At 39.8% G+C, this 21,476-nt stretch overlaps 2 protein-coding genes across 2 annotated transcripts; both read left to right on the top strand.

Annotated features, from left to right (window-relative positions):
- Window positions 1-4,356: 4,356 nt before the first annotated feature.
- On the top strand, window positions 4,357-6,221 carry LOC134315317 (uncharacterized). The gene is made up of 3 exons (XM_062996407.1): window positions 4,357-4,539; window positions 5,552-5,654; window positions 5,740-6,221. The coding sequence occupies exons 1-3, from the start codon at window positions 4,357-4,359 to the stop codon at window positions 6,114-6,116; spliced, it is 663 nt and encodes a 220-aa protein (XP_062852477.1). The 3' UTR covers window positions 6,117-6,221.
- An 8,518-nt stretch (window positions 6,222-14,739) lies between these two features.
- Window positions 14,740-20,270, top strand: LOC134315316 (uncharacterized). The gene is made up of 3 exons (XM_062996406.1): window positions 14,740-14,922; window positions 17,954-18,056; window positions 18,140-20,270. Exons 1-3 carry the CDS (start codon window positions 14,740-14,742, stop codon window positions 18,502-18,504), a joined length of 651 nt encoding a protein of 216 aa, XP_062852476.1. The 3' UTR covers window positions 18,505-20,270.
- The last annotated feature ends 1,206 nt before the right edge of the window (window positions 20,271-21,476 follow it).

Here is a 21,476-nt window from a genome sequence, read left to right as displayed (position 1 = left end):
CGATTCAGACAATGAAGGACAATGATTAACTTCTGTTAATAAATGATGCCCATGTGAAAATGCCCACAGTGAGTTGTCGTGGAGATGATCCAGTAAGATGTTCTTCCCTTTTCTTTAAGTTCAGGGGTGGTGAAGATAAAACAGAAACACCAGAAAAAAGGAGCAGTTACGAAAACAACTGTACATGTGAGTTATATTAAACATCCAGACATCACATACCAGCTACAGAGGTCAAAAGTACCTTAATGTGAGATTTCAGAGCAACTTACCAACTAATAGAGATCCAGAAAGGTCGAATTGTAGGTCCCTGTATTGCAGGTGTCATTATTATGACCAGCAGCTAATATCCAGAGTAACCGGTGTGTGCAGCACAAACAGCAGCTAGATGAGCTGGGAGTGACTCAATAAGGTCCTGGTAGGTTCTCACAGGTATCTGGAGCCATGCTGACTGCACTGCATTCCATCCAGGTCCCTCAGATGCTCAACTGGGTTCATGTCTGGGGAATTAGGGGGTCAGGGTAGTACTTGGTAGTCTCGGTCATGCTCTTTCAACCAATGTGGGACATTTCCAGTCGTGTGACGTGTCTCACTGTCTTGCTGGAAGATCCCATCAGCATGTCTGGGTGTACGTGATCTGCAAGGATGGATTCATACCCAAATAGGTTGAGAGTGTCCTTCCACATGGATGTACGGATCCATTTAATCTATGTAGTGTGGATGAACCAGAAGGTTTTGGCACCTCCGCTTTAGTGGACTTCAGCTCTGAACTTTCTGGAGAATTAAACAGTTTGTTGACCTTAATCATGCTCGCACTCTAGTGGTGAAATAATTCAGTGTAATTAGATTCAGTGGAACCCCAGAGGTTCTTACAACGGATCTGGTCCGCATACCTGATTTGGCACAGTTTCTGAGCCGGATGCCCTTCCTGACGCAACACTCTCTGTTAATAAAAAACTTATCCATGTGTTAGTTTATTTTATTTATAGGTTAGTTTATAATAGTTTATTTATAGTTTAAGGATGGGGTATTTACCACCAGCAAGAGACACAGTGACATATCAAACTAAACACAAAAGTGGAAATTAAAATCATTTATATTCCAAGACATTCCAGAATTAAATGTAAATCATAAATTTACCAGAATTACAGTTTTTTTCAACTGCTTACACACTAAATATTTGCTTGTCACACAACTTTCTAAACATGTCCTTCAAACACCATAACCGCACACCAAATCTGCAAAACCATACACTAATTCTCAGTGTCTGACTCAGTTTTCAGTTTCCTAAAACACATTTTGCAAAACTCCACACACGATTTGGTACCTAATACACAAAAATCCAACAGGAAGTAACATGATTTCCTTTTTTCAAACACAACCTATCAAAATGCCACACTAAATCACCAGTGCTTCACTCTCACTCCTCACATGTGCAAACACTCATTACTTTATTGAACACCAATGAATCATTGGCTTAGCTTAGGTCACATGTCAAGATGTCTGTTTTGAACAATGAATGACAATGCAGAGAGAGCCAGGAGAGTTGGAGGTAGAGGCAGACCACAAGGAGTTCGGGTTCGAGCCCGGAGGAGAGATGAAGCCTAGACACACACCCAACCCCCCAACCCCTACCCTCCCCCTAACCAACACACACACACACACAATTAATTTTTTGGTAAAAATAAAATTATTTGTTTGAAATCAGCTTTTTCATAGATGTGTTTGGTTTCTCTCCAACTACATGTGGTGGTTGGATTTTTTTTTTTTCTTATGTGCTGTACAAATACTGTACAGCACATAATAGGCCAGTGATAGCTCGATGGTTAAGGTACTGGACTAGTAAACAGAAGGTTGCCGGTTCAAGCCCCGCCACCACCAAGTTGCCACTGTTGGGTCCCTGAGCAAGGCCCTTAACCCTCAATTGCTCATCGTGTTCCGCTCATTGTGTAAGTCGCTTTGGATAAAAGCGTCTGCTAAATGCTGAAAATGTAAATGTAAATACTGCATTCAGAGCAGCAAATGATTTGGAAAAAGTAAATGTTTTTGGTTTCAATACTGCTTCTGTGTGTTGTGAGTATATTTCACCTTCTCTCTGCACATTTGTATGGAAATAAACATAGAATCCCATGAAAGACAGAAGAGCTTTAGGTTTTAAACAACAGTGTGTACATGATGTATCCAAAATGTCATATTATGACAAAAGTGTTTGTAATGTGAGGTCAATGCTTGCTTTTGAGATGTGTTTATGACATTTTGAAAGTTGTGTGTAATTTTTCTGGAGATTTGAGGCATTTTGCATTTTGTGTGAGCAATTGGGGGTTTTGTGTGTAGAGTTTTGAAAAATAGACACAGAGTTTTGAAAATGTGTGTAAACAGTTATTAAAAACTGTAAATATGAATCATAAACTTATTTTTATTTTAAAAACGTTGTATTTGTCAAAGTTTAAGCTCAAAACTCGAGCATTTAGTGTTTGTTTTTTTTGGTTGGTTTTTTGTTTTTATTTTTAAATTTTAATTTTTTTTATTGCATTTCAAAAACTAACAAAGGAAAAAACAATCATTGTATATACAATATTGATCAGGATATAGTATCAGCACAATAAACTATAAACATCACATTCTGTTATAAACAAACTAAACAAAATATGGGGGTAGCACAGATACACACATACACACACACACACACACACACACACACACACATAAACAACAAAGAAAGCCATTCAACCTTCATCACAACCCTCCCCAAAATAACGTTTAAAGTAATCTATAAACCTAATGCTTTATTTATTTTGGGTACGTTTTAAAGATTGCAGAAGTGAATTAAATTCCAGTTAAAGCAAAGGTAACGTAGGTCTGGAGCCTAAAAACTTTACTTTATGAATAAAAAACTTGGCATCTGCAGCGGTTCCCAAAGTGTGGGGCGCAGAAGCATGACAGGGGGGCGCGTCTGACTGAAATTAAGCGCGGAACCAATGTTTTAACGTCGGAATTTTTTTTACGGTGGTCGATAAACAAACCGTGTTTTCAGGTCTGTCAGGAATCATTGCGGTTTGTTACCATGACTACGCCGCATCCGCATAAAGCAGCGCTAATCTATAAAGTTTTGTGAGGGAGAAATTTCAACCTACAATCTGACATTGATATGAAGTCGAGGGCCTCTGCTGGACAATTTGGAATTGCCTTTTCCCACATGAAAATGTGTAAATATGGGTCCATCCTTACTGATGAACACCTGAAAAACTGCTTGAGCATCAGTATCAGCAGCTCCTGTCCAGATACATAAACCTGACTGATACCATTCAGAGCAAATCATCAGAATAAGGTCAGTGTGGTTTATCAGTCACTTGCCCTGTAAAGCTGAACATCAATACAGGAACTGAATCACATTTTAAACAGCTTCAAAGCTTTTTTTGAAAAATGATGAGGGGACTGTAAAAAGTAGATGGTGATGACCTGTAGACTGAAACAGTAGATCTCAAGCCTGGTCTAGATGTACAGAATGGAGAGGTAATTGACAGGGATAAAAAAAGAAAAACAGCCACTAATACAGTGATAAGACTTGAACTCTCACAAATTGGCACAGATTGAACTTTCTTACAAAGTCTTTTTTGCAAAGTGTTTGCAAATTGTATTTATTTTTTATTTTTGAAATAGCAGACTGATTGAAGGAGCAGTTTAGTGATATGTCAAAAGTGGTTTGATAAAGTCAAGTACAACAGAAATGACTGATATAAAGGTGAAAGGAACATTCATGATCTTTTAAGTTATTTCAACAAAGTTGGGACGGGGACCCTGACAGATTTTCATCTTCCAGAAAAAGTTTGGGAACCACTGGCATATAGAATAAAAAAAATTAACAATATATTCTATTTGTCTATTGGAATCGTTATTATAGTATCATATTATATATTTAAGCTTACAACAATGCGTAGCTTTAGTTGGTTTAAACAAATGATCTTTTAAATCAGACCGAAATGTTTTCGTTATTTTGCATTGAAAGAACAAATGAATAACGGTCTCTTCAGCATCATCACAAAAAGTACAAGAGCTCCCAATATTACCACATTTGGAAATAACTGAGTTAACTGGGTATACTTTGTGTAAACTCGAGCTTTTAGTTTCAGTTTGTTGTGCTCAGGATTTGACGCCACAGTAGCTCTCTGTTGGTGGGCGAAGCTTGTAAATGCGCGTGCACGAACTGATCGCGAACGCGGATTTAAGCGCTTCTAGTTCCAGTCACAGCGCTGATCAAACCATTCCAAGTTTATAAAGTTATTACAGGTTAAACTAAACTAAACTTTATAACTACACCAGAGAGAAAGCAGCCTGTCTGTGTAGGTGTTGCGGATTAAAATGGCTCGGTTCGGGCTCACGCTGTTGTTTATTCTCTCCGCGATACCCGGATGTAATTGTGAGTCTGAGACGGTGTGGACGGTGTGGCGGAGCGCGCTCTCGTCTGCGGGCAGCCTGTGCGAGAACGCGCACGAGTACCTGGTTTCACTGGTCGGTAAAGATGCTGTGGATACCCTGCTAAAAGTAAGTGCACCCTTCTAGACTTGTAGTAAAATCCCAGGAACGTGTTTCCACACAAGTCAGATGTGCTCCAATAAGTATTTTATCCTTCTTACTATTACAACTGCGATACAAAATTGTGACGTCACAACATTTTACAATTATGCTATAAATGTAGACTTCTAAGCAGACATATGACAAAGTTTAAACCAATATATCATCACTGTACAAGCAGTGGCGGAGCCAGACAATTTGCATAGGGGTGGCCAGACTGAGACCATTGCTCACACAGGGGTGGCACAGAAACTGATACCTTTTTTTATGTGGTCACTCACTCATTTACCTATACAGGCAGTGAGGGCCATGTAGCATTACATTACGAATACCCACATAATAATAATAAGCTTTTTTATCTCTTCATTTTCCCTGACAAGTGAAAAACCAAAATATAGAAACCTTAACATTATGAGGAAGAATTTCAAAGATATTCCTTTGCAATACTTTATCATTTGGCTGCCAACTTGTGTGTACTGATGACACTCAATTGAGCCACAGAACATGCTAGTGTGAATGCATGGAAAACAAATTTTAATTTTCTTTTAACAATATGACACAGACTGACCAACACTATTAAGCCAAATCAGCATTGAACATTGACTTTACTTTTAATGACCTTCTACAATGCTGGAGCTTCTTAAAACAGAATATTTTCTTTTAAATAGAAGTGTTATTTAACTGCTATTAAATTGTTTCCCAACAAAGAAGATTAATTTATGGTTCATAATGGTTCAGTTCCACAAGTTTCTGGAAATGAACTGTCCAAAATGTCACATTAGTGGTTGTATGATAAACAAACCATAGAGTGACCCCTGAAAATAAGAGGAATTGTCTTTCTTAAAATGACCACACCCAAAATAAACCATGTCTGAATACTTACTGAATCCTTCAAGTTTTGGGAAACAGGTCACAAACAAAAGTCGGTAAAAGTCACAAATAGGTAATGTAATTGTTAATTTTTCTTTTTGGCTTTAAACAGACTACACAAAAGGCCATAAAGGTGATGTCTGAGGCTACAGCTAGTGCTCTAAAGGTGGCTGCTGTTTATGTCACTAAACTGCTGACCGCCGCTGGACTTAAGAGTTAGTAAAACTTGTTATAAATAGTAATATTAATTAATAATTGGCAATTAATACTTACTATGTGAATTGTTTTCTTTTTGCCCAGTTGATCTGCCTGTAAAGCACATCACCCCTGAAGGTGTGATCTTCGTGGCTCAGTGGGCCTTGCTAGCTGTGATTGGATACTGGTTGCTCTCCTTGATGATCCATATACTCGTCGGTATTGTGGGGCAAACCCTGTTCTGGCTGAAGGTCGGATTAGCCATCGCTGCATTCGTTATGATCCTGAGCGATACTGGTGCGAGTACTGAAACCACAGCCACAAGATTAGCTGCTGTGGTTCTTGTCGTCTTGCTGGGCTTTGGACCTTCATGTTACAGAGGAGACCCCAACGCCCATCTGGAGGAGAAGGTCAAGAAGATGGAGAGAAGGCTCAGAGAGGTGGATAACCCATACGCAAATGTAATACATGTACATATGTAACATTTTCATATATAACATATATGCCCATATTTGTACTAACTACAACCCTGAATCCGAAAAAGTTGGGACAGCGTGGAAAATGCAAATAATAAATAACAAAAAGAAACAGAGATTCTTACATTGACTTTGACTTTTATTTGATTGCAGACAGGATTAACCTGAGATATTTCAGGTTTATCTATTTATTAATAAACATCTATTCCTGCATTTCAGGATCCAAAGGATATATCCAGAGGATACGTGAATGTGATAATAATATATCACCTTACATGTAACATATGTGGAAAAACCATTATTGATATGGGGGCATATATGTCATATATTACATTTCCGTGTGGGAAGAAAAGGAAAGAGGAATGACGAACGAACAAATCTAACCAACTCTCATCTTTTCTTTTTATTTTTTGCATTTTGTTTTTGCATTTTTGCATTTTTGCATTTCCATATTGTACTTTCTATCACACGCCCCTTCCAACACACAGTGCCGGCCACATCTTTTGTCCTCAGAAAGCAAATGAAGAGCCGCACTGTAAAAGCCTCACCCAGAGGCAGAGGTTGTAATTATACACCCTTCACAAGCGCAGGATCTCGGCAGCAGTGGGCTGGCGCATTAGACCATTGCACCATTGGTCCTTTAATTCTACTTGGTCTAATAATGAGATTTTTGCATTAAAATCATCTCCTGGTTTCTGCACTCACTGTCCATGTTATCAGCTCCACTTACCATATAGAAGCACTTTGTAGTTCTACAATTACTGACTGTAGTCCATCTGTTTCTCTGCATGCTTTTGTAACCTGCTTTCATGCTGTTCTTCAATGGTCAGGACCCCCACAGGACCCCCACAGAGCAGGTATTATTTAGGTGGTGGATGATTCTCAGCACTGCAGTGACACTGACATGGTGGTGGTGTGTTAGTGTGTGTTGTGCTGATTGAGTTTTTAAACACCGTGTCCACTCACTGTCCACTCTATTAGACACTCCTACCTAGCCGGTCCACCTTGTAGATGTAAAGTCAGAGACAATCGCTCATCTATTGCTGCTGTTTGAGTCGGTCATCTTCTAGACCTTCATCAGTGGTCACAGGACGCTGCCCACGGGAGACTGTTGGCTGGATATATTTGGTTGGTGGACTATTTTCAGTCCAGCAGTGACAGTGAGGTGTTTAAAAACTCCAGCAGCGCTGCTGTGTCTGATCCACTCATACCAGCACAACACACACTAACACACCACCACCATGTCAGTGTCACTGCAGTGCTGAGAATCATCCACCACCTAAATAATACCTGCTCTGTGGTGGTCCTGTGGGGGTCCTGACCATTGAAGAACGGCGTGAAAGGGGGTAACAAAGCATGTAGAGAAACAGATGGACTACAGTCAGTAATTGTAGAACTACAAAGTGCTTCTATATGGTAAGTGGAGCTGATAAAATGGACAGTGAGTGTAGAAACAAGGAGGTGGTTTTAATGTTATGGCTGATCAGTGTATATATTATATATTTCAAAATATTTCATGGCAAAACTATTTTGAGAGACAAAATATAACTTTAAAGTCATCGCCCTTTCAACCAAACACAAAGAAAATAGATCCTTGGTTTAAAAAGTGTTGATTAGGGATGTCAATGACTGAAAAATCGATAATCGACAAAGCAAAGCATAGTTTGATTAATACTGTTAGTAAAAAATGATCTGAAACTCAAGTGTCCCAGTTCTGTGTACAGTAGGAGTTCTAATCTGTTTTAAACTTGAAAATATGCATAAAATATAAAACCCCAAATCAGAAAAAGAAACATGGACTTTTGGAGATAAAAACATGGGAGATATTTTATGTTGTGTCTGGTCAACTTCATTTAATTTGTGAATATGCCTCCATTCCTGAGTTTCTGCCTTTCATGCACTGAAATTCCTTCAGATACTCTGAATCATGTAATGATATTATGCCCTGTAGAGGGAGAAATATGCAAATCCAGTCCAATCATACTTTGAGTACCATTGTTTTAGAATAGAATATAATGTCTTTATTGTCATTGTGCCAGTACAACAAAATTGAAAAGTGCAATTCTTAAGGTGCAAGGGGTTTAAACACTTGTAAAAACTCATAAAAAAGACACTAAAACACTTATAAAACCCGTGCATTGATCATCTCCATTCTGCATTATGCATTGTTAAGTACAATTAAGGCAAAGAAACACGACTGTAACAGTCCGCTCGCTATATGATCCTATCTCTTGGAGTTGGTGTAGATGTTATTCGCCCAGCAGAATGTTGTTGGGTGGAACACACACACACACACACACACACACACACAACCAAACTAAGCACCTAAAGGGAGAGCACTGAACCCGCCGCCATCTTGCTATCTCGAGATCCACTGCCCATCTTTGTTTCTCAAAGACTAGCCTTTAACTGCTTCTGCCCCAACTTTCTTATCATGTGTTGCAGGACTGAAATGCAGGAATGGATGTTAAGTAGCAAATGGATAAAAACTGATCAAATAAAACGTGAAATATCTGCAATTAAGTCAAAGTAAACCTAAAGTGAATGTTTTTTTTGTATTTTCTTTGCATTTCATTTGTGTTGTTTTGAGGTTGTAAAACAATGAAACTACTTTGCAATACTGTGGAGTCTGTATATAAAGTCTGACTGAGTGTAATAATGTGGATATTTTGCATCATGCTCCAGTACAGAGGTAGAAATGATCTTGATAATGATAATGATAATGACCACACTCATGTTGTCTGAAACATTTCACATTTCCATTTTATATTAATAATGACTTAAAAACTACATTGTGAATGTTCTGAACTGGTTCTGCTCCGTGTTTTTGTTCATCTTATTGTTACACATCATCGACATGTTCACTGTGTCACAATTTATTTATTAAATAAAGTTTAAAGACTTGTTGATGTGAGACACGATGATGTGTTTTAATTTATGGGATTATTTATGGGGTAAAAACAGATGACTTACAATTATGTTATTGCTGTATTGTCTTACTTTGAGTCCTGGTTTAGCTCCGAAAGACCTGCGGAAACAAACTTCTCCTTCGTCTCTCCGTGTTGGCCTTCAGTGAGTGGAAGCATTTCACTGACGAGTCTGATGTTTGAGGTGGCTGAGGTCTTTCACCATCTTCTACTCATCTCAGTGCTTCTACTTTATTACTGTACAAAAACGTATGAACAGAATAGAGGAATAATGAGGAAAAAATAAGTGCTTCCCCACTTACAGAAACTTGATAGAACACGAATAGTGTTGAGGGTAACACTAAACATGGCCGATCTATTAAGGGAAAAAAAGCAAAAACACAATCAAACAAAAAGGCTGCAGTCATTTTCAAAATCATCAGTCATCAAGTTCTTGCCGCTCAGGTGGCGCAGCGGTAAAGTACGCTAGCACACCAGAGCTTGAATACTTCGTATCGAAACTCAGCTCTGCCACCCGGCTGGGCTGGGCGGCTGCATGAGCAATGATTGGCTGTTGTTCATAGCTGAGCTGGATCATGGGTCCTCATAACTGGGGCAATTACGACCCCTGCTGGCTGATTGATGCCGCTTGCACAGGGCTGAGGAATAATGCTGATCAGGGTGTGGCTCGCCGTACACAGAGCTGATCGGTATATATAAACTCGATTCGATACGATGTATTTGAGATCCCAGCTCTGGTTTCAGCGTGTGTTTTTACCGCTGCGCCACCTGAGCAGCGTGTGCATGATAATTAATGGTGGAAATCTATTGGTTTAGCTGCTGAGGCTGTTAAACAGAGGCAGTTTCCTTCAGAGCCACCAGATGAAGCCAAAGTTTCTCTGCATGGAGCACATGCACGGATGGTACTAACAACATTCATGTTTTATTTTTAGTTCTTTACAGTACAGTACAAGAGTACAGTAAAAATACAAAGATCTAATAACATGATAAATACCTTTAAAGTCTATTTTTGGTGGCTAGATTTTGAACTTATCACATGTTGGTTACTGTACACTAACTGTTAGACCTGCATACATAATTTAGTCAGTAATGTTTTATTGATAGTATTTAATTTCTTGTTAGTATTTCAACACTAATTCATAGTTTACATTTTATTATCAAGCACAAAGAGTTAATAGCTACATTTTATCAAATAACCTTAACATTTTAGATTTCTCTTTTTTTGGATCAATCTCAAATAAGAAATTGTTTCTCCTTCACTTCTAATTTACTTTATTAACTAAAAAATAAACGATATCAAAAATTAAATTAGGGTAGCGTTGGCGCCTCACAGCAAGAAGGGCATGGGTTTGATTCCCTGGCTAGGCGTCCAGAGTCCTTTCTGTGTGAAGTTTGTATGCTCTCCCTGTGTCCGCGTGGGTTTCATGCAGATATTCTAGTTTCTTATCACAAGTCCAAACACATGCCGTAAGTCTGTGTGTGTGTGCCCTGTGATGGACTGAGGCGACCTGTCTGGGGTGTTTCAGACCCTGACCAGGATAAAGCGCTGGCAAAACACACAGTGACATCCTTAAAGTTGAATCAGTTCATCTAGACACAAGTTTATTGTAGAGAAACGTTTCATCACTCATCCAAGTGACTTCTTCAGTCTTCACTCATGACTTGCAAAAAATGACTTGTGGACAACAAAAATCAGCAGCATGTGTTAACATTAGTTACGTGTGACAATATATATAGACCAGAATTACACGGGAGGAGCTTGTCAATGATCTCAAGGGAGCTGGGAGCACAGTCACCAAGAAAACCATTAGTAACACACTTCGCCGTAATGGATTGAGATCCTGCAGTGCCCGCAAAGTCCCTCTGCTCAAGAAGGCTCAGGTACAGGCCCGTCTGAAGTTTGCCAATGAACACCTGAATGATTCAGAGAAAGCTTGGGAGAATGTGAGATGGTCCGATGAGACCAAAATTGAGCTCTTTGGCATCAACTCCACTCGCTGTGTTTGGAGGCAGAGAAATGCTGAATATGACCCCAAGAACACCATCCCCACTGTCAAACATGGAGGTGGAAACATTCTGCTTTGGGGCTGTTTCTCTGCTAAGGGTACAGGAAGACTTCATCGCATTGAGGGGCTGATGAACGGGGCCATGTACCGTAGAATCTTGAATGAGAACCTCCTGGCCTCAGCCAGAACACTGAAGATGGGTCGTGGATGGGTCTTCCAGCATGACAATGACCCAAAACATACGGCCAAGGCAACAAAGGACTGGCTTAAGAAGAAGCACATTAAGATCCTAGAGTGGCCTAGCCAGTCTCCAGACCTTAATCCCCTAGAAAATCTGTGGAGGGAGCTCAAACTTCGAGTTTCCAAGCGACAGCCTCGAAACCTTCAGGATTTGAAGAGATTCTGTTAAGAGGAGTGGGCCAAAATCCCCCCTGAGATGTGCACAAACCTGCTGACCAACTACAAGAAACGTCTGACCTCTGTGCTTGCCAACAAGGGTTTCTCCACCAAGTACTAAGTCACGTTTTGCTAGGGGATCAAATACTTATTTCACCTAATCAAATACAAATTCATTTATAACCTTTATTTAATGTTTTTTTTCTGGATTTTTTGTTGATATTCTGTCTCTCTCTGTTAAAATAAACCTTCCATAAAAATTATAGACTGTTCAAGTCTTTGTAAGGGGGTAAACTTACAAAATCAGCAGGGGATCAAATACTTATTTTCCCCACTGTATACATACATATATATATATACAGTGTATCACAAAAGTGAGTACACCCCTCACATTTCTGCAAATATTTAAGTATATCTTTTCATGGGACAACACTGACAAAATGACACTTTGACACAATGAAAAGTAGTCTGTGTGCAGCTTATATAACAGTGTAAATTTATTCTTCCCTCAAAATAACTCAATATACAGCCATTAATGTCTAAACCACCAGCAACAAAAGTGAGTACACCCCTTAGTGAAAGTTCCTGAAGTGTCAATATTTTGTGTGGCCACCATTATTTCCCAGAACTGCCTTAACTCTCCTGGGCATGGAGTTTACCAGAGCTTCACAGGTTGCCACTGGAATGCTTTTCCACTCCTCCATGACGACATCACGGAGCTGGCGGATATTCGAGACTTTGCGCTCCTCCACCTTCCGCTTGAGGATGCCCCAAAGATGTTCTATTGGGTTTAGGTCTGGAGACATGCTTGGCCAGTCCATCACCTTTACCCTCAGCCTCTTCAATAAAGCAGTGGTCGTCTTAGAGGTGTGTTTGGGGTCATTATCATGCTGGAACATTGCCCTGCGACCCAGTTTTCGGAGGGAGGGGATCATGCTCTGCTTCAGTATTTCACAGTACATATTGGAGTTCATGTGTCCCTCAATGAAATGTAACTCCCCAACACCTGCTGCACTCATGCAGCCCCAGACCATGGCATTCCCACCACCATGCTTGACTGTAGGCATGACACACTTATCTTTGTACTCCTCACCTGATTGCCGCCACACATGCTTGAGACCATCTGAACCAAACAAATTAATCTTGGTCTCATCAGACCATAGGACATGGTTCCAGTAATCCATGTCCTTTGTTGACATGTCTTCAGCAAACTGTTTGCGGGCTTTCTTGTGTAGAGACTTCAGAAGAGGCTTCCTTCTGGGGTGACAGCCATGCAGACCAATTTGATGTAGTGTGCGGCGTATGGTCTGAGCACTGACAGGCTGACCCCCCACCTTTTCAATCTCTGCAGCAATGCTGACAGCACTCCTGCGCCTATCTTTCAAAGACAGCAGTTGGATGTGACGCTGAGCACGTGCACTCAGCTTCTTTGGACGACCAACGCGAGGTCTGTTCTGAGTGGACCCTGCTCTTTTAAAACGCTGGATGATCTTGGCCACTGTGCTGCAGCTCAGTTTCAGGGTGTTGGCAATCTTCTTGTAGCCTTGGCCATCTTCATGTAGCGCAACAATTCGTCTTTTAAGATCCTCAGAGAGTTCTTTGCCATGAGGTGCCATGTTGGAACTTTCAGTGACCAGTATGAGAGAGTGTGAGAGCTGTACTACTAAATTGAACACACCTTCTCCCTATGCACACCTGAGACCTAGTAACACTAACGAGTCACATGACATTTTGGAGGGAAAATGACAAGCAGTGCTCAATTTGGACATTTAGGGGTGTAGTCTCTTAGGGGTGTACTCACTTTTGTTGCCGGTGGTTTAGACATTAATGGCTGTATATTGAGTTATTTTGAGGGAAGAATAAATTTACACTGTTATATAAGCTGCACACAGACTACTTTTCATTGTGTCAAAGTGTCATTTTGTCAGTGTTGTCCCATGAAAAGATATACTTAAATATCTGCAGAAATGTGAGGGGTGTACTCACTTTTGTGATACACTGTATATATATATATATATATATATATATATGATCCTACATCATTCTGATCGTGTCATTTTCTGCTCTCTAATAATAATAATAATAATAATAATAATAATGCTCCGGCCGTCTTAACCGGCAACACACGCAATGGGTAAATGTTCCAGCCAGCTTCCGGCGTAGTCATGAAGCGTCGCTCCCTACTTAAAATGGTGGAATACCCTACGTAGTGCACTTCACAGGAACAAATGGGGTGAATGGAACGCTCCTACAGAATCGGCGCTAATAATTGAAAGACGCTTCCTGAACCAATCAGAGCTTCTGATTGTAATTGTTAGTAAGAAATGCTGTTATTTGCATTTATTCAGTTTGCGTCACACAGATGACGTGGTAATGAAACGTTTGATCGGCTTTCTAACGACTTCCTGTTTTACTTCACGACCGGGAAAAGTTTGGAGGTTTTTAATTATAAGCACATTTACAAAATAACGGATTCTGTTCCTAATGGGACGCACGCTTATAAATGTAATAGCATCTGGAAGAACAGAAGCTAAGGTAAGCAGCGGTTATGATTGTTTTTGCTGTGTTTGGGATTTTGGCCGCTGTGCCGTGATTTATCGAGCGCTTTTGTTCTATAATGAAAACAAAACGTATCAGTTGAAGCTTTTAACTGGAACCTTCTTGTTACAGAAATTACATTCATTTACACAATGAGGAGGAAAGTAAAGGCACAAAGTAAAACGGCTAAATACACTCGCTAATCTGTTGTTGTTTTTTATCTGAACTTACAGATTATTTCTTTATTTCTACGCTACATTTCCAATATATGTTTTGTGTAGATTATATTGACTCGTGACTTGACTCGTGACTCGACTCAGACTCGTATTTTGTGACTTGTGAACATCTCTGGCATCAAGTGACACAGTGACATATCAGACTAAACATGAAAGTGGAAATTAAAATCATTTATAATCTATTCCAAAACATTCCAGAATTAGATCTAAATTATAAATAAACCATAAACTTATTTTTATTTTAAAAACGTTGTATTTATGAAGGTTTAAGCTCAAAACTCGAGCTTTTAGTTTCAGTTTGTTGTGCTCAGGATTTGACGCCACAGTAGCTCTCTGTTGGTGGGCGGAGCTTGTAAATGCGCGTGCACGAACTGATCGCGAACGCGGATTTAAGCGCTTCTAGTTCCAGTCTCAGCGCTGATCAAACCATTCCAAGTTTATAAAGTTATTACAGGTTAAACTAAACTAAACTTTATAACTACACCAGAGAGAAAGCAGCCTGTCTGTGTAGGTGTTGCGGATTAAAATGGCTCGGTTCGGGCTCACGCTGTTGTTTATTCTCTCCGCGATACCCGGATGTAATTGTGAGTCTGAGACGGTGTGGACGGTGTGGCGGAGCGCGCTCTCGTCTGCGGGCAGCCTGTGCGAGAACGCGCACAAGTACCTGGTTTCACTGGTCGGTAAAGATGCGGTGGATACCCTGCTAAAAGTAAGTGCACCCTTCTAGACCTGTTATGAAGTTACAAGAACGTGCTCCACTTACCATATAGAAGCACTTTGTAGTTCTACAAATACTGACTGTAGTCCATCTGCTTCTCTACATACTTTTTTATCCCCCTTTCATGCTGTTCTTCAAAGTCCAGGACCACCACAGAGCAGGTATTATTTAGGTGGTGGATCATTCTCTATGAGTGGATCAGACACAGCAACACCTCACTGTCACTGCTGGACTGAGAATCGTCCACCAACCAAATATATCCAGCCGACAGCTCCCCGTGGGCAGCGTCCTGTGACCGCCGATGAAGGTCTAGAAGATGACCGACTCAAACAGCAGCAATAGATGAGCGATCGTCTCTGACTTTACATCTACAAGGTGGACCGACTAGGTAGGAGTGTCTAATAGAGTGGACAGTGAGTGGACACGGTATTTAAAAACTCCAGCAGCGCTGCTGTGTCTGATCCACTCATACCAGCACAACACACACTAACACACCACCACCATGTCAGTGTCACTGCAGTGCTGAGAATGATCCACCACCTAAATAATACCTGCTCTGTGGGGGTCCTGACCATTGAAGAACAGCATGAAAGGGGGGTAACAAAGCATGTGGAGAAACAGATGGACTACAGTCAGTAATTGTAGAACTACAAAGTGCTTCTATATGGTAAGTGGAGCTGATAAAATGGGCAGTGAGTGTAGAAACAAGGAGGTGGTTCTAATGTTATGGCTGATCGATGTACATTTACATTTTCAGCATTTAGCACAGGCTTTGTATCCAAAGCGACTTACATTACTGGGACAGTATACAGTCTAAGCAGTTGAGGGTTAAGGGCCTTGCTCAAGGGCCCAACAGCAGCAACCTGGCTGTGGTGAGGCTTGAACCAGCGACATTCTGATTACTAGTCCAGTACCAAGTTTCTGGGTCAGATTTTTCCATTTACCTTTTGTCTCATGTTGATTGTAACAGACAACCTACTCCTTGATACCGCAAGCTGTAGCCTAGCGGTGCTTAGTAACACAACTGATAATTCGGCCAGACTTTGACACTAGATTACTAAATCTACCTGACTCAGAGTATGGTCAGTAAATCTACACCAATCCCCCAACCCTACAGCAATTTTACAGAATCCAGGACCAACAGACCAAAAACCCTTATTGAGCAAGCCGAGGGCGACAGTGGCAATCCCCCATCCTTCTTGGGTGGCGTGGAGGATAAAATATTTATTTATTTAAATAAATAGGATTTACACAAATCATACACACACAAAATTAAATTGAACTTAAAGTTATAACTAGCAAAAAAAATAAAAATTGGTGGTGCAAACACACCAGGTTCCCGTCCCATCTAGCAGGAGCAGCATTGTTGGCATGGCAGTCTCGACTTGCAGTCTTTAACCTTCGAGAGGGTAAACACGTTTCTGTCAGAACCACCTCGGGGTAAAACAACAGAAGATGTAGTTACAATGTGAAATCGTTACGAGTAAAATATCAGTTTTATAGAGAGTAGCTGTAGACTCTGGCACCCCGAATTATTACAGCCTAATAATTACAATAATTACATTGTGGTGGGCAGCTTCAGTTCTAGAGGCAAGAAGCCAACATGTAGTGCCAGTAAATCTGACAAACATGAGAGCACCAGACTGCCCCGACCCCAGACGTCCAGGACCCTTCATACCCTCTCTGGCAGCTGTTATAGCTGCAAGTTTTCTTGGAACGCCTGAATTCATGCAGTTTATTACATTGTTCATGGCAAATTTTTTCAATTTGAATTGTGAGCATCTGTGAACTGCCATCTTTAGGTCATGTGACGACTTATTGGCCTTATTGTGCCACTCCAGTGTTGTTTTGGCAGGAGGCTTTGTGTCGTTCATCTTGTCTGAGCTTGTGTGCACTCTGGAGGAGGTTTCTGTGTTAGGCTTTATTTGTCAGTCGTTCAATTCTTACCTTGTCCCTGTTGCTGTAAGCACTCACATAGCATGATGCTGCCACCAGCATGGTTCACCATAAGGATGCTATTATGTTGGTGATATAGTGCTTGATATTTTACCCAAAGAGTTTTACCCAACTACAGGGTGTCCCTAAAGTCTGGACACAAATGCATATTTTCAGTAAATTTAACATTTTATTTAATTAGAATATTCATTAGAAATCAATAACATCTTCAATGTGTTCTGCACTATTTGTGATGCAATATGTATGTGTGTGTATTTTAGAAAACATAAAGTTAGAGTCTAGAATGTAGGGACAGGGTGTACAATATGAAGTGCCACAGCAAAGGGCTACTTAGGGCTAATCCACAATCTCCTGCACATCAGCACCAGCGTGTTATTAGCGTGAGGAGGCTGAAACGGCTTTGCAATAAACTGTGTTTAGTTAGAAGAACGTGCGCCACCGGTGCACTCGGGGTCTGCATCGTCGCCAGTACTTCAACCGAGCCTTATGGACTCGTACAATAAACTGAAGCCATATGGCATCGCTGTAAATGGTTGCATTGACGGGTTTAGTCGTCATGTCATGTGGATGGAAGCGTACAGTACAAACAACCACCCCAAAGTAATCGCGGGTTACTGGATAACCACATCCAGGTACTGAGACCTGTGCTTCTCTGAACTGACAAGCCTATGACGGCTGCACAACTGTTTGTCCATAATATTTCTAGTTTATTCTCATAATCATTTCGACTTTTATCTCAAAATCAAAACTTGACCTGCACCTGACCACAATTTGAAGTGCCACAGCAAAGGGCCTGAATACTTTCGAAATGAAAGAAATGTCTGTGTTTTTATTCATTCATTCTTAAAATGTTCTTGCTTTACTGTATTAACTGTTGATTTCTGGGTCAAAATGGCAATTCTGTCCATGTAAAATCTAATTTCAAACACAAAAATCATTCAGGGGGTCTGAATACTTACTGAATCCACTGGACCTTTTGGAAAACAGGTCACAAATAATTACTAGATAACTTGGGATTCAACAACCAACTATTTTAATTGTTTAATTTTCTTTTTGCTTTAAACAGACCATAAAGGATGTAATAAAGGTGATGTCTGAAGCTACAGCTAGTGCTCTGAACGTGGCCGCTGTTTACATCACTGAACTGCTGACCGCCGCTGGACTTGACTGTCAGTAAAACTTGCATTATTGCATTATAATAATTAACGATTGAGATTCATGATGTTAACTTTACTGTTCTCTTTTTCCCCAGTTGATCTGCCTGTAAAGCACATCACCCCTGAAGGTGTGATCTTCGTGGCTCAGTGGGCCTTGCTAGCTGTGATTGGATACTGGTTGCTCTCCTTGATGATCCGCATCCTTGTGGGTGTCGTGAGGCAAACCCTGTTCTGGCTGAAGGTCGGTTTAGCCGTCGCTGCATTCGTTATGATCCTGAGCGATACTGGTGCGAGTACTGAAACCACAGCCACAAGATTAGCTGCTCTGGTGCTCGTCTCGGTCCTGCTGGGCGTCGGACCTTCATGTTTCAGAGGAGACACCAACGCCCATCTGGAGGAGAAGGTCAAGAGGATGGAGAGAAGGCTCGGAGAGGTGGAGAACAAAATGAAAGAGCAGTGACGGACAATGAACCCAACCAACTCTGATCTTGTCTTTGTTTTTGCATTTTTGCATCCGACTGTTGCTAATTTCCATATTTCTCACCGCTTGTACCACCCTCGTGCTGGCCTTCCAATCACAATGCTGGCCACATATTTACTCTCACAGTCTCTCACAGAGATTCTCATTGGTCCTTTATTTCTAACTGACACTGACTGATGAGTTAGCTAAGTGGATGTGCTCGGGCTAATAATGACATTTGGCCGTTTTGGTTGTTTTGTGTAAACAACAATTTATGTATAACCCAATATTCTGGTTCTCTAGGTCATGTGACCTGGTCAGGGAGATGTTATATCAAAATATAACATCAGAGTAATTGTGCTTCTTACCAAATAAATAGAACAAGGATACCTGGTTTAAAAATTAGGGATGTTAATGACTGAGTAATCGATAATCAACAAAGCAAAGCATCGTTTGATCAACGTTGTTGGAGTTCTAATCTGAACTTTTATATATGTATATAATATATACACCGATCAGCCATAACATTAAAACCACCGACTTGTTTCTGCACTCACTGTCACTGTCACTGCTCGACGAAGAATAGTCCACCAACCAAAAATATCCAGCCAACAGCGCCCCGTGGGCAGCGTCCTGTGAACACCGACTCAAACAGCGGCAATAGATGAGCACCTAAATAATACCTGCTCTGTGGTGGTCCTGTTGGGGTCCTGACCATTGAAGAACAGGGTGAAAGGGGGCTAACAAAGCATGCAGAGAAATAGATGGCCTACAGTCAGTAATTGTAGAACTACAAAGTGCTTCTATATGGTAAGTGGTAAAATGGACAGTGAGTGTAGAAACAAGGAGGTGGTTTTAATGTTATGGCTGATCGGTGTATAACATCAGAGTAATTGTGCTTCTTACCAAATAAATAAAACAGGATACCTGGTTTAAAAAGTGTTAATCAGGGATGTTAATGACTGAGTTATCGATAATCGCCAAAGCAAAGCATCGTTTGATCAACAGTGTGGGTAAAAAATGATCAGGCACTTGTGCACGTGCCAGCTCTGTGACGGTATTGAAAATGCATACACACACTGACTTTTCCCTGCAGACAGTATGGACCTGAGATATTTCATTTCATTTGTTAATAAACATCCATCCCTGCGTTTCTGTCTTTGTCCTTTACGCACTGAAGTTCCTCCTGATTCCTTGAATGGTTTAATGATATCATGCACTGCAGAGGGAGAAATATTCAAATCCTTTTTAATCTTTATTTGAGGTTCATTGTTTTTAAACATTTCAATCATTTTCTCACACATTTGTTGACAAACTGGATCCTCTGATCATCTTTGTTCCTCAGAGACTAGCCCTGCATTTTTTGGAATGTGTTGCAGGCCTTAAATGCAGGAATGGACGTTTATTAACAAATGAAATTAAGCTGACCAGACAAAACGTGAAATATCTCGGGTTTGTTCTGTCTGCAATTAAATACAGTAAAATCCAAAGTAAATGTAAAGTGAATGTTTTTTTTTTTTTATTTGCATCACATTTGCATTAATTTGAGGTTGTAAAACAATGAAACTATTATGCAGTACTGTGGAGTCTGTATATAAAGTCTTACTGAGTGTAATAATGTGGATATTTTGCATCATGCTCCAGTACAGAGGTAGAAATAATCTTATAATAACCACACTTATGTTGTCTGGAAGAATTTTTTTACATTTGAATCTACTGTTATGCTTTATTTATTAAATAAAGTTTAAAGACTTGTTGATATGAAACTGTGATGTGTTTTTTGTTTATGGGATGCTATTCCATTATATCACAGACTACAGACGTTTTATACAACCAGAGGTATTTGGGTTATTTTTTTCCACTACATTGTTGTCAATGACATGCAAGTGAGGTGAATTGGAGACACTAAATTGTCCATGACTGTGTTTGATATTAAACTTGTGAACTGATGAATCTTGTGTAATGAGTAACTATCGTTTCTGTCATGATTGTAACCAAAGTGTAAAACATGACGTTAAATCCTAATAAACAAACAAACTCTGCTCTACAATCCACTGTGGTGGTTTATAAGGTGTAACATAAAGCCTCCACAAGGGGACGTTCGCGTACAAGTTTATGACTTATTTTATACACCTTTGTCACTCTTATGTAAAAGTATGCAAATCAATCCTGGTAGTAAAATTAAGGTGAGGGTCATTCTATAATTTGGGGTACATTTCACATCACCAAAAAGTACAAAAACAATGTTCTTTCTCAACAGAACAATCAGTGGTTCAAGTTAATATATTCCTTTAGTGTAACATATCCACTATTTGCAAAGCTTAAACATTAATTTTTTGTATTTTTATTTTAAAGGGACAGTAGATGTAGACTACTAGGTAACTTAGTTGACAGGTAACATAGTTGACAATTTCCCTATTTTGACCCATAACTTCAGTGGTAGACCTTGCCTGGCTGACCACATGTCATTTCTTGAACAGAGTAATGTCTAATTTGAACATACATTTGAATTAAAATTATAAAAAAAAAATTAACCATAACAATGTAACATAGTTGACGGTCAATTAATATACTCATTGACAATGTTCTATTATAGATAAAATATTTTTAAAAATAAGAGAACATTCACCACAGTTTGTTCAATATACCCTCCACAGAGATAAATGATATCATGTAATGCTGGTCACGTAGTTTTAGAACAAACCATTTTTGAGTTGCTGAGTGGAGTTCTGTTAGTAACTTAGTTGACAGAACTTTTGGGGACATTAATAAATAAAGATATTTCAATTATTTAAAAGAGAAACTCAATTTAAAAAATATTATTTTTCTTTAGTATTTAAACTTTTGAAATAAGTTAAAAAAAAATAGATGTTGTTGCCCTTAATAATTTTATTCATTATTTTGAAACCAAGGCATCCTCAACTTAAAAAACAGACACAGCAAAAACTGTTCATTTAGGAACATCATGACAA

This window comes from Trichomycterus rosablanca, chromosome 5 (genome assembly GCF_030014385.1).
Source record: "Trichomycterus rosablanca isolate fTriRos1 chromosome 5, fTriRos1.hap1, whole genome shotgun sequence".
NCBI classification, from domain to species: domain Eukaryota; kingdom Metazoa; phylum Chordata; class Actinopteri; order Siluriformes; family Trichomycteridae; genus Trichomycterus; species Trichomycterus rosablanca.
Note: the sequence above shows the minus strand (reverse complement) of the source record. Positions and strands in the feature narration are given on the sequence as shown.

Excerpts from the sequence above, each read along its gene's own strand:
- LOC134315317 (XM_062996407.1), top strand. The coding sequence starts at position 4,357 with ATGGCTCGGTTCGGGCTCACGCTGTTGTTTATTCTCTCCGCGATACCC. Across the intron at positions 4,540-5,551 it reads CTGTGGATACCCTGCTAAAA|ACTACACAAAAGGCCATAAA; the intron begins GTAAGTGCACCC and ends GGCTTTAAACAG. Across the intron at positions 5,655-5,739 it reads GACCGCCGCTGGACTTAAGA|TTGATCTGCCTGTAAAGCAC; the intron begins GTTAGTAAAACT and ends CTTTTTGCCCAG.
- LOC134315316 (XM_062996406.1), top strand. The coding sequence starts at position 14,740 with ATGGCTCGGTTCGGGCTCACGCTGTTGTTTATTCTCTCCGCGATACCC. Across the intron at positions 14,923-17,953 it reads CGGTGGATACCCTGCTAAAA|ACCATAAAGGATGTAATAAA; the intron begins GTAAGTGCACCC and ends TGCTTTAAACAG. Across the intron at positions 18,057-18,139 it reads GACCGCCGCTGGACTTGACT|TTGATCTGCCTGTAAAGCAC; the intron begins GTCAGTAAAACT and ends CTTTTTCCCCAG.